The 19881-nt window shown below is 36.9% G+C and overlaps 1 protein-coding gene across 3 annotated transcripts in view; it reads right to left on the bottom strand.

Annotated features, from left to right (window-relative positions):
- NPHP1 (nephrocystin 1) overlaps positions 1–19881 on the bottom strand; it is a 93251-nt gene that overhangs the window by 60278 nt on the left and 13092 nt on the right. For 2 of the 3 annotated variants that reach the window (XM_057309099.1, XM_026480208.4), the window contains exons 7-11: positions 17681–17784; positions 17192–17234; positions 16222–16309; positions 14790–14884; positions 13104–13232 (exon numbers count right to left, since the gene is read on the bottom strand). In XM_057309099.1, coding sequence (XP_057165082.1) covers positions 13104–13232; positions 14790–14884; positions 16222–16309; positions 17192–17234; positions 17681–17784 — 459 coding nt within the window. The remainder of the gene's footprint in view (positions 1–13103; positions 13233–14789; positions 14885–16221; positions 16310–17191; positions 17235–17680; positions 17785–19881) is intronic. The other variant, XM_026480192.4, reaches the window with a different exon arrangement.

Genomic DNA, 19881 nt, shown 5'->3' with positions numbered 1-19881 from the left:
CAGAGGGCCTCGAGGGGTTTCTTTCACTTTTCAGTTTGTGCAACTCTGTGATTTGTTTTCTTTTTACATCAAGTACATATAAAACTTTAAAAATGAGTATCAAAAAACTGTTATGGCATTAATTTATACAATAATGAAAGAACTAATAAAATAAACTCAGACTCAGATCTTTGCACTAGTAATAAATTATAGTAAGTAAAATACTATCCGGAACAGGGTTATCAGAAAAGGAAGTGAAATTTCAGGTACAAATGACGTTTTAAGAAATGTGACCCATAGGGGCGCCTGGGTGGCACAGCGGTTAAGCGTCTGCCTTCGGCTCAGGGCGTGATCCTGGCGTTCTGGGATCGAGCCCCACATCAGGCTCCTCCGCTAGGAGCCTGCTTCTTCCTCTCCCACTCCCCCTGCTTGTGTTCCCTCTCTCGCTGGCTGTCTCTATCTCTGTCGAATAAATAAAAAAAATCTGAAAAAAAAAAAATAAATGTGACCCATAAGAGCATTTGATGGCAGCCTATCACCCTGCCACTAAGGACAGACAATGCTGATAATAGCCCAGATATACAGCCTGTTTTCTTCAAGAACTCCAGCCGCATAAGTTATATTCCTCCTGCGACTTAATCTCTTATAAAATGCTACTGCAAGAAGTCAGCCCTACAACGTACATAAAGCAGTGAAATACAAAAGAAGCAAAAACTGTGGAGTTCAAATTCTATAAAGTTATGGCTAAAATTGACATCTTCCAAAGAAATAGAAAACATAAAATTTTTATTTTATTTTTTAAAGTTTATTTATTTATTTTAAGTAATCTTAACACCTAATGAGGCTTGAACTCATGACCCCAAGATCAAGAGTTGCACACTCCTCTAAGACAGCCAGGTGCCCCTGAGTTTTTTATCTTAGATAACAATATTTTAGTACAGCACTTTTAAAACTAAGCCTTAAAAATAATGAGAAACTATCCCAAACAACTCCTATGAGGTCAGATTCCATTCACTGCCATCTGTGTCCCTGTTGGTAGGCAACTAGGATTACCTTTTGGGTAGCTGAGTTGTTTTCCAAAAGAGAAAAGTCCACATTTCTTTCAACAACTAATATATAGGAATTTACTTAAACTCTTCCTAAAATAATATATATTCTCAGCCTGGACTCTTGGAGTACAAACTCGTTTTGATTATTACCTGGTGTTCAACATAAGACTGCATCTTATCTACTCTAAGGTTCCTCTTAGTTTTTCAAGAAATCTTTCTCACTTCTAATAACCAAAAAGTCCTTTGCAATCATTGAAATTGAGATCTCGCACTATCTCTGCTTTTATCTTTCCAACCTGGAGAATCCTGATTTTGATTCAGGAGTAACTTCTTCTGCTTGATAATTTTATATCTTTCTTGATTTACGGACTGTGAGAGCTAAAGAGGACTTAGCCCAAATACCTCATCATACATTTGAGAAAACTGCAGCTAGAGAGGGTGAATGATTGGCTCAGAATCTTTCAGTTCTCTGCATAAAACCAGAACACAAAGGATGAGGTAATCAAGGATTCAAAAAGTTTAGAGACTTCCACTTAGTAAACTGCATTAAGAATACATGAGGACTTCCACTCAAGATAGCATGCCGAATTTATGCTTTAACACAGCTGCTCTGCTCCAAACATAAAGGAGTGATCGTTAAAAAGATAGAGTGGGACACAAAAGTAAGATGAATATTTCAATGGACCACACGCAGATAAAAGGGAAAAGCTGTGAAGAGGGTGAGAGTAAAATCGGGGGTCTCCAGGGCTCTGAATCTAGAAGCAGGATGTGATGGCAAGGAGCTGGCTTTGCCTGTTACAGAGGCTAACAGTTCTCAGTACATGACAGACAAGAGACAGCCCTACTGCTTGAAGCCAGTAAGTGAAAAAGAAGTGGTGGCTAACCTTCCCCCTCATAGGAGGTAATGAACCTAAGCAGGTAGGAGAAGAAAGATGAAGGCATGACATCTGGTTCAGAACCAAGGCGATAACTGGGCCTTTAATGAATCTTAGATTAAGAATGCTAAACTCCACTATAAAATCTGGTTATGATTTGGCAATGGTGGTGCTGGTGGTACCAACCACAACACTATTAGGTAGGAGGGAAAAGAGAGTAATGTAACTTTCACATAAAATGTGCCTCTAAAGATACATGAAGAGGGGCGCCTGGGTGGCACAGCAGTTAAGCGTCTGCCTTCGGCTCAGGGCGTGATCCTGGCGTTGTGGGATCGAGCCCCACATCAGGCTCCTCTGCTATGAGCCTGCTTCTTCCTCTCCCACTCCTCCTGCTTGTGTTCCCTCTCTCGCTGGCTGTCTCTATCTCTGTCGAATAAATAAGTAAAATTAAAAAAAATAAATAAATAAAGATACATGAAGAAATCAAATACTAACAACACAAGAAACAACCCTTGAGGATTGAAATGAACAAAATATGTTGGTATATGTAATTAAATATTAATTGCTTTAAAAAAAGCCAGATTTACTTCTGGACAACAATAAAAAGATGGGGGCAGGGTATTCAGTAGGTAACTAAAGCATGTTAGTATATTTGATGTAGTAAGGAGGAAGACAGAAACACAGGATAATTTTAGATTAATAAGAATAATTTATAGCTAAGTAGGTATGTTAAAAATTGAAAGGGTAACCACTTAAATAATGTTAATATAATCTATAGATTCTAAATCAAAAGTAGAAAAAAACGGAACACAGACAACAATATTTTAACAGATGACAGAAATGAAAAAAGCAAAGAAAAAAGATGATAAGCAGAAAATAGACCCACACAAGGGAAATAAGTCTAAATATATGGGTACTATAATAAATGAGGCTCGCCTAATATTATTTACTCAATCCAGATATAGACAATACAAAAAAGTTGTAAGCCTATTTTACTTAAGAATAGTAATGCAAAAATCCCAAATAAATACTAGTGAACCTAATTTGGCGATGTTTTCTTTTTAAACAAAATAAAAAGTTTATGATTAAGGAGAGCTTATCCCAGGAATAAAAGGATGTCTCAGTATCAGAAAATCTGTTATTGTGGTACAACACATCAACAAATTAAAGGAAAAAATCAAATGACCATCTCAATAGATGCAGAAAATAATTTGCTAAAATTCAACATTCACTTGTAAATATGAGAACTTGGAGCAAAAGAGAATTAACCTAAGAAAGAGTACCTATCAACAACTTGTAACAAACATTCCATCGGTGAATCTTCAGATGAATTCACATCTATATCAGGAAGAAAACAAGGCAGTCCCTTCTGGTAGTCCCTGGCCAAACAAGTAAGATAGCAAAAGGACATGAGGTATAAAAATGGGAGAGACAAAACTGTCTTTATTTGCAGGTAGTACAAATGTATACACAAAAAATCTGAGACTCACAAAAAGTAAGTAACGTTGTATTTTAAAGGTATTAGAAATAATAATTTCAGTAAATTTTTGGGATACAAGATAAATTTCCAAACGACAATAGCTTTCTCATCAATCATAACCAATTAGAAAACATAAGAGGAAAAAGATTCCAGTTCATTATAGCTACCAAAACTAGCTCATCTTCAGGAAATAAGAAGGCAGGGGGAAGGTAAATAGAGAAACATGTTAATGATAATATAAAGAAGTTAACAGAGAAATCTTCCAGAACTGTACTACCCAATATAGTAGCCACTGGACACATGTAACTATTTAAATTTAACCTTAAATCACTTAAATTAGATTAAAAATTTAGGGGACCCTGGGTGGCTCTGTCAGTTAAGCGTCTGCCTTCAGCTCAGGTCGTGAACCCAGGGTCCTGGGATCGAGCCCCATGTCAAGCCCTATGTCGGGCATTCTGCTCAGTGGGGAGTCTGCTTCTCCCTCTCCTTCTTACCCTCCCCACTGCCCATGCTCTTGATCTCTCTCTCAAATGAATAAATAAAAAAATCTTTAAAAAAAAAGAGAAAATTTTTTAAATAACAGGGAAATCTGAAGATGGATTGGGTATTAGATGGAAACATGGAATGATTCTTGTATTGCAGGGTGTGACAATGGTGGCTATGTAAGAAAATGTTTATATGTTTATACATGCATAAATGTTGATACATATATGCAGGAGTAAAATGAAATGTCAAAAGTTTTCATTACAACATTTTTATTTATTTATTATTATTATTTTATTTTATTTATTAAAAAATGAAGAAAAACATTGGGGATAGATCACCCAGTACAGCAAAATCTTGAGAATTATACTATTCTCCCTACTTCTGTGAATGTTCGAAAAGTTTCATAATAAAAATCAGATTTTTAGGGGCGCCTGGGTGGCGCAGCAGTTAAGCGTCTGCCTTCGGCTCAGGGCGTGATCCCGGCATTATGGGATCGAGCCCCACATCAGGCTCTTCCACTATGAGCCTGCTTCTTCCTCTCCCACTCCCCCTGCTTGTGTTCCCTCTCTCGCTGGCTGTCTCTATCTCTGTCGAATAAATAAATAAAATCTTTAAAAAAAAAAATCAGATTTTTAAATGAAAAGGCAAAGGCAGATTGGAAATAACTATGTCAATCAATTACCACTCTGACTTCATGTTTTACCATTTAATTTTAATTTTACTTATCTATCTATCTATCTATTTGGAAGGGAGTGGGGGGAGGAGTGAGAGGGGAAGGGACAGAGAGAATCTTAAGCAGACCCCACACCTAGCACAGAGCCCAACATGGGACTCCATCTCATAACTGTGAGATCATGACCTGAGTTGAAATCAAGAGTAAGACGCTTAACTGACTGAGCCACCCTGGTGTCCCTGTTTTATTACCTTTTAAAGTCATAATTTCAGGGGCGCCTGGGTGGCGCAGTCGTTAAACGTCTGCCTTCAGCTCAGGGCGTGATCCCGGCGTTATGGGATCGAGCCCCACATCAGGCTCCTCTGCTATGAGCCTGCTTCTTCCTCTCCCACTCCCTCTGCTTGTGTTCCCTCTCTCGCTGGCTGTCTCTATCTCTTCAAATAAATAAAAAATAAAATCTTAAAAAAAAAGAATTACAAATCAATTATATATGTAACATAATATTATGTTATATTGAGTTATACGAAGCTTGAAAATCCGAATGAAAAATTTAAATTTATAAAAATCAAAAAGAAAAATGAGCAAAAGACATGATCCACAATTCAGAATGATGGAAATCTGATTGGCTAATAAACAGACAAAAAGACATTTAAAAACACACTACATATCAGGGCAATGAAAACCAAGACTACGAAAAGATTCTGTTTCATAACCGAAACATCGGTAAGGTAATATCAGTTGTTAGATGTGGAGAAACAGGACTGTCATACAGGGCTAGTGACTGTACTACCTGGAAGAACTTTGGAGAGTAATTTGGTGTTATCTCACATGGCAATCCACCATCCAGCAATCTACTCCCAAGTTCACTTATATATATTCTAGACTTGTCTCACGTGACATAAACATGTATGAGAATGTTCACTGAAAGACTGTAATAGTAAAAATGTTCAAGAGAATAATGGATAAACTGTGGTATATCCATATAATGAAATACTTTTCAATAGTTAAAAAGAATGCCAAGAGCAGAATCCATCAACTTGGATAAATCTCAAAAGCATAATGTTGAGGGGAAAAAAGAAAGTTGCAAGGGTACAAGGATATGATATCATTTTATAAAGCATGGGAATACTAAAAATTAAGCTGTATAAATTAATAAAATAAAATTCAGGATAGGGGTTACCCATATGGAGGTTTGAGGAAAGCAATAGGATGTGGGAGGGGCATACTGGGGGGCTTCAATCATACTTGCAGCATTTATTTTTAAAATAATAGACTATTTTTAAAGAGAAGTCTTAAGCTTACAGAAAAATTGAGCAGAAAGCACTTATTTTTTGCTTTAGAAGTCAGAGTACATATTACAAACTGGGGGCTTCAACAGAACTAGGTAATAAGGCCATGGGTGTTTGTTATGCCATTCTTTGCACACTGCTATATATTTGAAATAGTTCATATTTTAAAAAATACTGCTAATTCCAATAAAAATAAGATGGAGTATAAAATAGAAATAAAAGGAAACAAGTAAACAAATTGGAAAATTATAATGTCCCAAGATAAGAAAGATTCTAAATGTGAGATTTAGGCTTGTGTTCTCATTCTCTTATTATTGGCAAAACAGATGGGTAATTAGTTGATGTATTATTTCTTAGTGAGTATTTAAGGGTTTTCAATTTATTTTTCAAAAGGGTGATTCGGAAATGTGTCAAACATATCAGACAAGTTAAAAGAAACATAGTGAACCCCCATATACTCATCACCTAGAATCTACCATTAACATTTTACTATACTTGTTTTATCACATCTATCATCTATCATCTAGCCATTTATTTATTTATTTATTTATTTATTTATTTATTTATTTAAGGAGGCTGGAGCCCAACATGGGGCCTGAACCCACAACCTCAGGACCTGAGCTGAAATCAAGAGTTGGACATTTAACTAACTGAGCCACCCAGGCTTCCCCATCTCATTTTTTGATGCACTGCAAACCTGCAGACATTAGTAAACTTCTCCCTAAATTAGCATGCATATCATTAACTCGAGTTCACTTTTTTTTTTTTTTTTAAGATTTTATTTATTTACTTGTCAGAGAGAGAGCGAGCACAAGCAGGGGGAACAGCAGGCACAGGGAGAAGGAGGTTCCCCACTGAGCAAGGAGCCCAATGTGGGACTCAATCCCAGGACCCTGGGATCATGACCTGAGCCAAAGGCAGGTGCCCAACCGACTGAGCTACCCAGGTATCCCTCACTTTTTTTGATGTAAAATTTCATATAATGAAACAAGCCTTATTTTTACTTTATATGTAATGCCCAACATGGAAACAGGAAAGTAGACTGGCTAGGGGTCATAGGTCCTGAGGAATGACACAGTGAGTGCTGTCAATGGAGGCCTTGTGAGGAGCCTGAACTTATATTAGGGCCCCCAAGTCAGGAAGCACACTGTCCCCCGAGTAGTAGTAGTGAGGTGGTGCCACCTTCCCTTGACAGCACGGTGTCAGAGGCCTGCTAAAATGGAAGTTAAAATAAGATCCAGAAACTCCTAACACCCAAAATGTCCAAGATACAATAAAAAACCACTCATCATACCACAAATCAGGAAAATCTCAAATTGAATGAGAAAAGACAATCAATAGACACCAACACTAAGATGACACAAATGTTGGAACTATCTGACAAGCATTTTAAAGCAGACGCCAAAAAATACTTCAGTAAGCAACTACCCACGTGTCTGAAACAAATTTAAAATACAGAAAGAAATATAAAGTGTCAAGAAAGAAATAAGGAAGTCTCAACAAAGAAATCGAAGATAAAATGAAGAACCTAGTGGAAATTCTAGAACTGAAAAATATGATAACCACAGTAAAAAACACACATGTGCACAACCGCACACAACTCACTGCACAGACTCAAATGATGAATAAAGAAGAGAGAAAAGAATCGGTGAACTTGAAGATAGGAAAACAGAAATTATGTCTCTGAACTAAGATAAGATCAATGGAAAAAAATAAACGGAGCCTCAGTGGGATTATAACAAAAGATCTCATATTCATGTCATCAGAGTTCTAGAAAAGAGTCTGGAGCTAGAAAAGTATTCAAGAAAACAATGGCTAACATATCCCCAAATTTGGCAAAGGGCACAAACCTAGTTCAAGAAGCTGAGTAAACCTTAAGCAGGATAAATCCAAGAAATCCATGCCCAAGGACAAGTACAAAAAGTAAACACACATCTTGAAAATAGTGAGAAATAACACCAATAAGGGAACACCAATTCTAGCGACAGTGGATTTCCCATCAGAAACCACAGAGGGAGGGGCGCCTGGGTGGCTCAGTCGTTAAGCGTCTGCCTTCGGCTCAGGGTGTGATTCCAGGGTCCTGCGATCGAGCCCCACATCAGGCTCCCTGCTCAGCCGGAAGCCTGCTTCTCCCTCTCCCACTCCCCCTGCTTGTGTTCCCTCTCTCGCTGGCTGGCTGTCTTTCTCTCTGTTAAATAAATAAATAAAATAAAATAAAAAAGAGAAAGAAACCACAGAGGGAAGTGGAATAATTTCTCAAGTGCTTAAAAAAAAAAAAAAAGCCAAACCAGAATTCTGTATCTAGTGAAAATATCCTTCAGGAATGAAGGGGAAACAGACGTTCTTGGATAAAGAAAGATGAAGAGAATTTGTAGCCAACAGAAAGAATGCTTAAAAGGAATTCTCTAAACAGAAAGGATATGATCTTTGAACATCAGGAAGGAAGGAAGAACAATGAAAAGAGTAAAAATAAGGGTAAATACAACAGATTTTCTCTTGAGTTTTCTAAATTATGCTTGATTGCTGAAGTAAATATCATACTGTGTGATATGGTTTTCGGTGTATGTACAGTTTTAATAATAATGCTTTTTATTTGTAATTAGGGAAGCACTCTTAAACAAATAGCAATGAATATTTGTGTAACTATTAAATATCTTCTAAAACTTGTCGGTTGGAAATTGGACATAAATTAGTTACATAAATTCACTTCTTTTGTTTTGAAATGAGTCACTTCTATTATTCTGATGTGTTATTTAAATAAAATTCCGATCTTCAGGATCTCATATATGAGAACAGGGAGAAGTAAAGTGAAGAAGTATTAAACCAGATCTCAGCCAAGAAGGCAATTCATCTTTTCTTGGTCACTGATGACACCTACTGGCTTCTTAGTGGCACTGGCTTTGTACAGGGTGTGTAGAAATGAGGGAGGATCACTACAATGGCACAAGTACAGAAAGAAAGAAAGGCACTGGGAGCTGGAAGTATACTCAGCATGAGCAAAGCTAAACCCACAAACTCTTCCAGGCCAGATCGGCTCTCAATGCTCCCTATTTCACTGAATGTCACCACCATCCACCGAAAATGCGGGTCATGTTTGACACCCCATTCTTCCTCACCCACCATTTCTAAGCCATCACCAAATTGTGGTTTTTATGGTCTACATATCCTTCTGGCCATAGTTCTCATCTCCATCTCCACTTCCCTAGTCTAAGTTGTTAGCCTCACATCTCATCTAGCCACACTTAACATGTTCTATGTATGTTCTAAGTGCTTTACCGGTTACATTAACTGATTTCATCCTCACATGGACCCCAAGAGATGTGTGCTAGATGACAAAGGGGAGAGAGAGCAAGGCCAAGTAATTTGGTCAGTGTCTTACACCGAGCTGGTGGAACCAGGGTTAATCTGGGGCAAATGGCTCCAGATTTTGTTTTTTTTGGAGGCGACGTTGCTGCCTTTTGACCACCACACTGTGCCATAGCCCCTAAATGGTCTACTCATGTCTCTTCTGGCCCCCCTCTAATTCATCTCCAAAGAAGAGCCAGAGATATTCCTAAAGCATAAATCTAAACTATATCACTTCCTCCAAGGACTTTCCCTGTTTTTAAGATAAAGACAAAACTCCCTTACATCATGGCTTACAGTGTCTTACACTGTGTTCCTTCTTGACGGCTCCCATTTCAATCCTATACTTCTTGTTTTCTCCACTTGGCCAACTGGTCTTCCCCAAGTCCTTTCCGACTAAGGCCTTTGCCTGTGTGGCTCCTTTGGCTAGGTTCACACTTCCCTTTTCCCTTCACCCTCTTAAGGCTTATTCATCCCTAGATCTCAACCCAAGCATCGCCTTCTCAGGAGGGAGCTTAGACTATCAATTTGAGACTATCAAATTTTATAAATTTCCCTCTGAGCAATGCTTTATCAACATCCCACAAATTATGTGGCACCTTTTCATTTTTTGTTCAGTTCCAATTATTTTCTAATTTCCCTTGACACTTCCTTTTAATCCATTAATTTCCAATTATTTAAGGATTTTTTTCAGTTATCTTTCTGTGACTGGTTTCGAATTTAATTCCATGTAATCAAAGACCATTCAATGTATGATTGCAATTCTTTTAAATTTATTCAGGGCCATCTCTCTTGGCGAATGTTCCACATGCACTTGAAAGAATGAGTATTTTACTATTTTTGGGCGAACTGTTGTACAAATGTCTATTAGATCCAGTTTGTTGATGGTGTTAATTCAGTTCTTTTATATACTTACTAATTTTCTGTCTGGTTGTCCCACAGATTACTAAGAGAGAAGTGTTAAAAGTTTTCAACTCTAACTGTGGCTTTGCCTGTTTCTCCTTTCAGTTCCATCAAGTTTTACTTCATGTATTTTGAAGCTCTAATATTAGGTATATACATATTTAGGATTATTATGTCCTCTTGGTGAATTGTCTTTTTTAATCATGTAATGTGTCTCTTTATTCCTGGTAATTTCCCTTGTTCTGAATATTACTATCTTTTTGAATGGTCTACCTTTTTCATCCCTCTCCTTTTAATCTGCCTATATTTATTATATTTAAGGTGGGTTTCTTATACATAGCATATAGTTGGATCTCTCTCACTGGGGTTTAACTTGCATTTCCCTGAGGACATTTTTTTTTTTAAAGATTTTTTATTTATTTATTTGACAGAGATAGACAGCCAGCGAGAGAGGGAACACAAGCAGGGGGAGTGGGAGAGGAAGAAGCAGGCTCCCAGCAGAGGAGCCTGATGTGGGACTCGATCCCGGAACGCTGGGATCACGCCCTGAGCCGAAGGCAGACGCCTAACGACTGCGCTACCCAGGCGCCCCTCCCTGAGGACTTCTTATATGTTATATATATCTTTTTATGTCTCTTGGTTTTTTATATATATTTATTTATATATTTATATTTTTTATATTTTTAATATATTTCATATATTTTTAAAATATATTTTTATATATTTGTTTAAGTGTCGTCCAAGTGTTCTGCCAATTATCTTTCTATTTCTTGGACATCCCTGATCTGTTCCTGATCTTAGGGGGAAAGTATTCAAAATTTCACCAGGAAGTATGATGATGTCAGCTTTAGTTTTCTCTTACTGCCCTTTACCAATTTGAAGAATTCCCTTCTGTTCCTAGTTGTTGAGAATTTTTTAAAAATCATGAATGGGTGTTGGAATTTGTCAAGTGTTTTTTTCTATATCTTTTGAGATGATAAAATAACTTTCCTACTTTAGTTCCGTTAACATGGCAAATTACAATGATCTATTTTCAAGTGTTAAATGTTGGTTACAGAGGTGTGTACAATTGAATTCCCGGAATAAACTCCAATTAGTTATGATATCCTTTTTATATACGGCTAGATTCAATTTGCTAATATTTTGTTTAGGATTTTAGTGTCAATATTCATGAGGAATACTTGTATTCCTTGTAATTTCTTGTAAGGTCTTGTAATTTCTCTTTCTTGTAATGTCTTGAATTCATATTTTTCCTGGCCTTATAAAATGAGTTGGGAAGCGTTTCCTCTTTATCTGTTCTTTGGAATAGTTTATGTACTATTGCTATTATTTCACCCTTAAATGTTTAGAGAAATTCACCAGTGAAACCATCTAGGCCTAGAGTTTTCTTTGTTGGAAGATTTTTTATTACATTTTCAATTTTTTTTTAACAGAGGTTAAAATTTTTCTATTTCTTCTTATGTCAGTTTTGGTAAATTATGATTTTTAAAGGAATTTATCTATCTACATTGTCAAATTCTTTGGCATAAGGATGTTTCTGATATCCTTTTATCATCCTTTTAAAGTCTGTGGCTCTGTGGTGAGATCTCCAAATTCATGTCAGATACTGATCATTTGTTTTCTTTTTCTCTCTTTTTAAAATTTCTTTATCAGTGTACTAGGCATTTTTCAATTTTACTGATCTTTTCCAAGAGTAAGCTTTTGCCTTTTTTGATTTTCTCTTTTTTTCATCTGTTTTCTTTATTAAATTCTATTATTCTATTATTAAATTCTTCATTAAATTCTACTCTTTTTTGGCATTTTTAATTTAGGTTTGTTTTACTTAAGTTTATTTTTTTTTCCATGAAATTTCACTTTTATCTCTCATATTTCCTCCATTCTACTTCCTTCTGGTTTAACTTGCTCTTCCTTTTCGAGACTCTTGAGTTGGTAATTTATTTTTTTTTTTTTATTTTTTTTATTTTTTAAGATTTTATTTATTTATTTGACAGAGATAGAGACAGTCAGCGAGAGAGGGAACACAAGCAGGGGGAGTGGGAGAGGAAGAAGCAGGCTCATAGCAGAGGAGCCTGATGTGGGGCTCGATCCCATAACACCGGGATCACGCCCTGAGCCGAAGGCAGACGCTTAACTGCTGTGCCACCCAGGCGCCCCTTGAGTTGGTAATTTAGATCACTGATTTTAAATCTTTCTTTTTGTCTAGTTTATTCAGTTAAAGCTACAAATTTCCAGCTAAGCACTGTATTTAAGCTGTGTCTCACAAACAAATTGATTAATTTTTGTTTTTTGTTTTTTAAAGATTTTTTATTTATTCATTTGACAGAGAGAGAGACAGCCAGCGAGAGAGGGAACACAAGCAGGGGAGTGGGAGAAGAAGAAGCAGGCTCCAGCAGAGGAGCCTGATGTGGGGCTCGATCCCAGAACTCAGGAATCACGCCCTGAGCTGAAGGCAGACACCTAATGACTGAGCCACCCAGGCGCCCCTCGATTAATTTTTTAAAAGTCATTTAGATTCTTTGTTTGGTACAAGGTAAAAAAATATTCTCTTAGGAATCAGGGAGGAGTAAAATGGAAAAGGACACACACAAAGAAACTTTTTAAGGTATTGGTAATGCTCCATATCTTGATGTGGGTGTTGGTTATACAGGTATGTACATTTGTCAAAAATGCAATACTCTGTACACTTAAGACTTGAACTATATATAATACTAGAAGATAGGCATCAGTACCTTTTTTGTAAGTGAGAAATCTAACGCTTCAGAGGAGTTAACCTTGATGTATATATAAACATCATGCATTTAGCAATTGAAAGAGCCAGGAATTAATCCTATGTCATCAGAACGCTTATGGTTTGCATTCTACCCCATATTATTTTATATGTATACACACACATACATAGAGAGAGAGAAATTGAGAGAGAGACAAAGATACAGACATACCCCACGCAGTACATGTTTACTATGTGGCTTTAACAAAATATCTTTCCAGACTGATGTGAACTGATTTACTCTTCAGTAAGCTCACCTTATTACCATCAAATAGACAGAGGCGTACGTGTCTACTGAGAACCTGGATGCTCATTCCTGGAAGAGGAATCATTTTACAGCTCCAGAGGGTCAGAATGAATGAAACACGACTTGGTCTTGACCTAATCTAAGAGGAAAATTAGTTATAAAAAAGGTTTACTTTATAGCTTATAAGACAAATTCATTTTCAAAGCATCTCTTATACTTAAAATGTACATAGAATAAAAAAGGATGAAAGAAAAAAATGTACACATAAATATACAGAAGAAAAATTTCAATAGTCTGCTCAACTTAAAATAAAAACCTTAGGTAAATTTTCCATAAATCTTTATATTTGAAATATTTGCATTTGGGGGGTAAATACATAAAAATCATAATGAAAAAACAGTCAGTACAATTAGGTAAAATGGATGACCTGACTATGGAATTACTGCATTCCTGGTTCATTCTTACAGTCCATTCTTACATAACGTGGGTAAGTGTAGAAGGTCACCAGAGCATAATAACCAATGACACCCAGCATTAATATTATCCAGCTGGCTCCTCCTTGTTTTAATTCCAAGCATTTACCTACATTGTTCCTTGGCTTCTTACACAGATGTTTTGATGGAGAGTGCACTGATCACTGGATAGGATTATTCCGTTCTACTTCACAAGTATAGTTCAGAATGTCAATGAATAAATTGGCACTCTGGTTTCCTATTTAAAAACATCTTCAACTCTTAACATTCTGCTTTATGGTCATTGGCCTTTTCATTTAAAGACCCCATATCATTGAAAAAATAAGACAATATCTAACAGCTTGTCAACACTTTCAATTTAAGAAATGAGAACTGAATATTTAGCTCTCTGGGTACAAGTTCATAAAACTGAATGCCATTATTCAAGTACTAGTACACCAAACAGACTAAATACAACATCTTTACTGACTTGCAATAAAAGATACTTCATACTAAGAAGGTCCCAGGCTATGCTCAGGTTCAGAGGGAAAAATTCTATACCACCTCTCCCCACAAAACCTGATCACACTGGGTCCTCTTATTCTTCCCTTGAGGCTCTGAGAGAGGAAGGGAGAAAAGGCAGAAGATAAACAGGAAGGGGAGTGATGTGCTCTAATGTGGTTCAAATCTGCTAAAAAGGAGGAGAGTAGAATTAAATATCAAGAGTTTTTCCTACTTCAAGTACTGAGGATACCAGGAATCTTTTACTCTAAGCTCTCCCCAAAAAAGTATAATCATAAAGGACTTTCAACTTCCTCATTTCCACTTAATTAAAAAAAATGCTACTACTACTACTGATATTGGCTGACATTTATTGAGTTATCATGTGCCAGACATTGTTCTAAGCCCTCCACACTTCTAATGTAATTCTCATAATAACCCTATGTTAAGAAGTATTATTATAATTCCCTTTTTTACAGATGCAAGGAATGAGTAAGAGAGATACTTAGTATTACTTCCTTTGTAACAATGGGAGAAGAGAGCAAGTTTCATTGTCTTAGCAGTGAAAAGATCACTGAGTGTTTAAAAATTAAAATACAGAAACCATTTTTTAATTTTCTAGAATGCATTAATCAATTTACATGCTATTTGTATACTTGCAACCATAACCAAATCCAGAAATATATATAATATAATTTTATAAATATATAAAATATAATTTTGCTGATAGAAACCATACTCACAGTGCCTGTTTTAGCATCCCACAGTAGATCGCTGAAGGCCAGTTGTGAAGGAGTGAGCTTTGGCTGTAAGAAGTAACTTGCTCGAAATTGATTCCCTGAAAAAACAATTTTTCCTTTATTATCTTTCAAGGAAAGGAATGAAATTCAAAGCCAAAAATGTATGATGTTATGCGGCAAATTTAGGAAACAGACATCCAAGATGTCAACCTGCTTACTAGGAACTTGCTTTCTAAGACATATGTATCAATGGAGATTTGTTTACTGGTAAGAACAACAGTAGAAAAAGTAAAGATAGAAGCACATAAGAGCTGATCTTAAAGCAGCTTTAAGAAAGATTTTAAAAACTTCTAGGCCAGTAACGTGCCCTGTGATGAGGACGATCCTTTCAAATATTTTTGTAAAATACAGAAAATGTGTAAACACTCTTTAGAAAAATATATAATTATTAATTTTACTTCTTAACACAAAACCATTATTATACTGTTTTCTCATACTTTAGTTATGAAGAATACTGATTACAAAATCATTTATTCATTTGAGAAATCATTTCCGAGTTTTCACTGTGTGCCAGGCCCTCTGGTAGGACCTGCAAATAATATGTGAATCAGAGAAATGCAGTCCCTGCCCTCATTAGTTTACAGTTGAGTGAGGGAAATAATTAAAAAAAAAATAAGCAGACGAGAGAATAAAACAATTATAAACTAACTTATATCCATAAAGGGTGCTCAAGTGGAAGGGTGTTACTCAAAGAAGGCATCTCTGGGAAGATGGACTTCCCCTGGGATGCGAAGGATGAGAAGGAGATGGGCGTTCAGGGGATGCTGAGAAGAGCCTTCTCAGCAGAGGAATCTCAAAGCAGCCCTTCCACAGATAACTCAACAACTCAGGGCATATATATAGGAGATCCTCCCCCAACATTATTTCTCTTTAACGAGCTTATGGACAAATGTTGGTAAGTACAGAGAAATCCAAGAACAAATAAGAAAACAGAAAGGCAAATGGATAATAACTCTTCAGAAAAGTCTTCCTGTGAAGAAAAGGAGAGAAAGGGAGGCTTTGGCTAACATGGGATAGGGTGAGAGGAGCTGGGTCTTAAAGGTATCAGGTATGCTGGTATACTGATGAGGGAAGGAGCCAGTGTGGGGAAGGGGGAGCGGGCTGAAGATACACAAAAGGGCTCATGATTAGAAGAGTCATATTTTTGTAACAAAACAAGGTGCTAGAAGCCAGAGCACAGTGAACAGGCCAGCGTCTAACGGGATCAGGGATCCTTCCTTCACTGTCACAGGAAAGATGAAGTAATAGACAAGCACTGAAGAGATGTGATACTCAGCATCTTTTTAAACAACTTGCTCTGGCCAGAGCAATAACATTAGACGTAAAACCTGACTGCTTAACTACAAGCTTGTGGTGGCTCACAGACACCTGTTACCTTCCTCCAGAAGCTGGAAGAGCGTGGAAGGCCTGAACCCTGCAGGAATAGCTCCCATTGTGGTCAACACATCGACGGTGTTGATCTGCTGAAGACAGTAAAGACAAAACTGAGTTGCTTGTTTTCTTTCATGTTTCTTCACCTTCATAATATTTTCTCTTATCACTCTAGCAACTATGATCCAGAAAAGGAAAACATGAACATGCAGACTTTAGTGGACAAATACAGCAATTTAACCCCAAATTCTGGAGGATGCCATCCATCACTGAATCCTAGGCTCTCCCAAGGACCTAAGCCCCCTGCAGTGCCCAGTGGGTAGAGCTCTGTGGTCCAGACCAGGTGCTTCCTCAGCATCTTTCATCAAAATGTCTCTACTCCGGTCCTGCTCTACGATGTACTGCCACGTAACAGATGAGTTAGCGTCAGAAACTGATATGCACTGAAGAATTCATAGCTTTTTTGTATATGCGTGTATACACACACATACACACACGAGCACGTCCATGTAAGCAATAAGTAGGGTAAAAGGTCAGAAAGGATATTGACTAAACTATTAATGGTGATTAGTTATGGGAGGGAAGGCGTGGATTTTCATTTTGTTACATCACTCTTTTAAATGATAGAAATATGGATAATTTCTTACTTTTTTTGAGTTTTTTGGAATTTTTCGTATTAACTGAATTTAACATCAGCCTTTACCCAAATGGTAGACAACTCAGGCAGAATCAATAAGAGAGAGTTGCAAGCCCTCAAATCTACTCTTCTTACAGAAAGGCCTAAGGAGAAATACTACTTGGAGCACAGGCTTATTAAACCAGAATCGTATGTTTTATGCTCTGTACAGTCCATGCCCTGTACCCTGTTTAAGATCCAATGCCATCTTCCAATGTCTCCATCCTGTTTTGAATCCGCACTCTATCAGAACTGTTAGGTAACAAAACATGACATTAACAGAACAGGCGATACGAACCTCTGAGATAGCTTTTCGGACAGCACTCCAGTGAGAATCAGTTCTGGGGGGGTACAAAATAGCAAGGTGAGTGCACAGACAGCTCATGCTTATTGACTCAATTAGGGAGTGTCATCAATCAAAGAACAAAGAATTTAATTGTCAATAAGTTCTAAAAGCTTAAGTCTCTAAATGAAACCGAGAAAGAATAATATCGTGCACTAAAAATAATCACGAAATTAAGGTAGCGATCTTTAAGCAAATAGTAACACGAAAAGCACTGTTCTCAAACTGCAAGTTGTCTCCGTTTAAAAAATTCTTGAATTATTTACAACAGTAAAAACAAACAAAAAGCCTCTTTTCTTTCATTTTTTTTTTTATTATGCCACTGCATAGCACATCATTAGTTTTTGGTGTAGTGTTTAACGATTCATCAGTTACACATAACACCCAGAGCATCACCATAAAAAATTTCTTGAGCTCACTCTGATACCCTCTCACACCTTTTACCTTTGTTTAACTTCTTCCCCTTCTGCTGTTTGGTCCCCCACCTCTACGTCTTCTTCTTCACTGCCTTCTTCACTTGAGTCTTGGCCTTCTTCTTTATTGTAGGCCTGAAAAATTATTGAAATATGAAGTGCTTTTTACCTAATGCAAAAATCAACCAATAAAAATACTTTCAGAAAAGCTCAACTACAGATGGGAATGTACATGATGGGTATATCAAAAATCAGTGGGAAAAAGATTTCAACATATTGTCGATGACTTCACTATTTGAAAAAACTACAAGGATAGAGGTAGAAAGCAAATTTAATCAGAATAAATTTCAGATGGAATTTATTCCAATGAATAAAAAAAGAAGGTAGAAATAAAAGAAGTTAGAAGTGTTAAAGTGTTAAGAAAAGTGTTAAAAGAAAAGTGTTAGAAGTGTTAGAAGTAAATTATGTTGAGATGGGGAAGTCTTTTCCAATTATAATACCAAAACCAAAAATCACAAATGGAAACACTGACAGATTTAGCAACATACAAAAAAACATGGTTCAAAGTCAACAAAGAAAAATATCTGTCACAGATTTCCAAGGGTTAATACTCTTATTGTGAAAATAAAACAATACTCTTATAAATCAATACAATTTAAAAAAATCTCTTACTTAGAAAAACGGTCAAAAGAACTGAAAAGGTAATTTACAAAGAAGATGTAGAAATGGTCATAAAGGGCATGAAATAATGCTCAATCCTATTAGCAGTACAATGAAATAAAAACAATAATGGGCCTCTTTTGCCTACCACACTGGCAAAAGGATGGATGGCAGCCATCCATGGCACATTATGAGGAAAAAGTACTCTCAGATGCTGGGGATGGGGGAAAAGGTGTAAACCTTTTGAACCAGCAATGGGCACCTAGGAATTTATCTGAGGGGAATAAATCGGACAAATCTACAAAGATGTCTGTGCAGACTGACCACAACACAGGTTGCTGGTTTTCTACCACCTAATCTCTACCTCTGTTTCTACAGAAGGCCTGATTTTAGCAATGATCCAGCTAAGAGTCTACATTTTCCAAACACTCCTTGCAGCTAGGTGTTAACAAGACTCAATTCTGATCGAGGAGATACCACTGGAAGTTTTTTGTGTAAATTTCAGGAAACCATCTTAAAAAGATAGCAGCTCATGCCTTTTGGCCTCTTATTGCCCTTTCCTCTTTTGCTTCTTGGAATCATTAAAAGATCTAGCAGCCAACTTATCTATCTCTTTAGATAACCCTTGGAAGACCTGCCTTCCACTTAAGTACAAAGTAAAATACCAGATGGGGCCTTCACCATCCTTTCATTGCCTACCTCCACACTTCTTCCATGCATGAGAGAAATACGCTTCTACCTTATTTAAGCCACTATTTGGGGGGACCTTTAGTATCTCATAGTGGAAGCTAACCATAGCTCTGTGCAACATAATTTGTAGTTCTTATAGGCTGGAAACAACATGTCCATCTACATGAAATTGTAATACTGTACTACCATTGAAAAGGATGATTTAAACCTGAACTGTGCAATATGGCAGCCACTTGCCAGGTGTGGCTACTGACACTTGAAGTGTGACTAGTTCAAACTGAGATGTGCTATTTAGGTATATAATACACACTGGATGGGGTGCCTGGGTGGCTTAGTCGTTAAGTGTCTGCCTTCAGCTCAGGTCATGATCCCAGCGTTCTGGGATCGAACCCTGCATCGGGCTCCCTGTTCAGCGGGAAGCCTGCTTCTCTCTTTCTCACTCCCCCTGCTTGTGTTCCCTCTCTCCCTGCCTCTCTCTGTGTCAAATAAATAAATAAAATTAAAAAAAAAAATACACACTGGAATTTGAAGACTTGGTGTGAACAAAAAAGAAAATATTTTTTCAATATTGATTATAGGTTGAAATGATATTTTGATATATTAGATAATATAAATACATTATTAAAAATAATGTCACCTGTTTTTTTCCTTTTTTCAAATGCATGTGGTATAATTAAAAAAAAAAAAAATATATATATATAGTCTTTATTCCCAGTTCTTGGCAAGAGTTCCTAGAACTCTTGGAATTTCTTGACTGATAGTAGTGTCTTATGTTATTCATAACAAGCCCCTTTCAACCAGACTTGAGTTTATGCTAATGAGGTGATGGGCTGGGGGTGGGGCACAGGCTGTCAGAGGAACCAACCATGTGATTAGGGGGTT

The sequence above is a fragment of the Ursus arctos genome, unplaced genomic scaffold (genome assembly GCF_023065955.2).
Source record: "Ursus arctos isolate Adak ecotype North America unplaced genomic scaffold, UrsArc2.0 scaffold_8, whole genome shotgun sequence".
NCBI classification, from domain to species: Eukaryota; Metazoa; Chordata; class Mammalia; order Carnivora; family Ursidae; genus Ursus; species Ursus arctos.
This window is presented reverse-complemented; position numbering and strand designations above follow the sequence as displayed.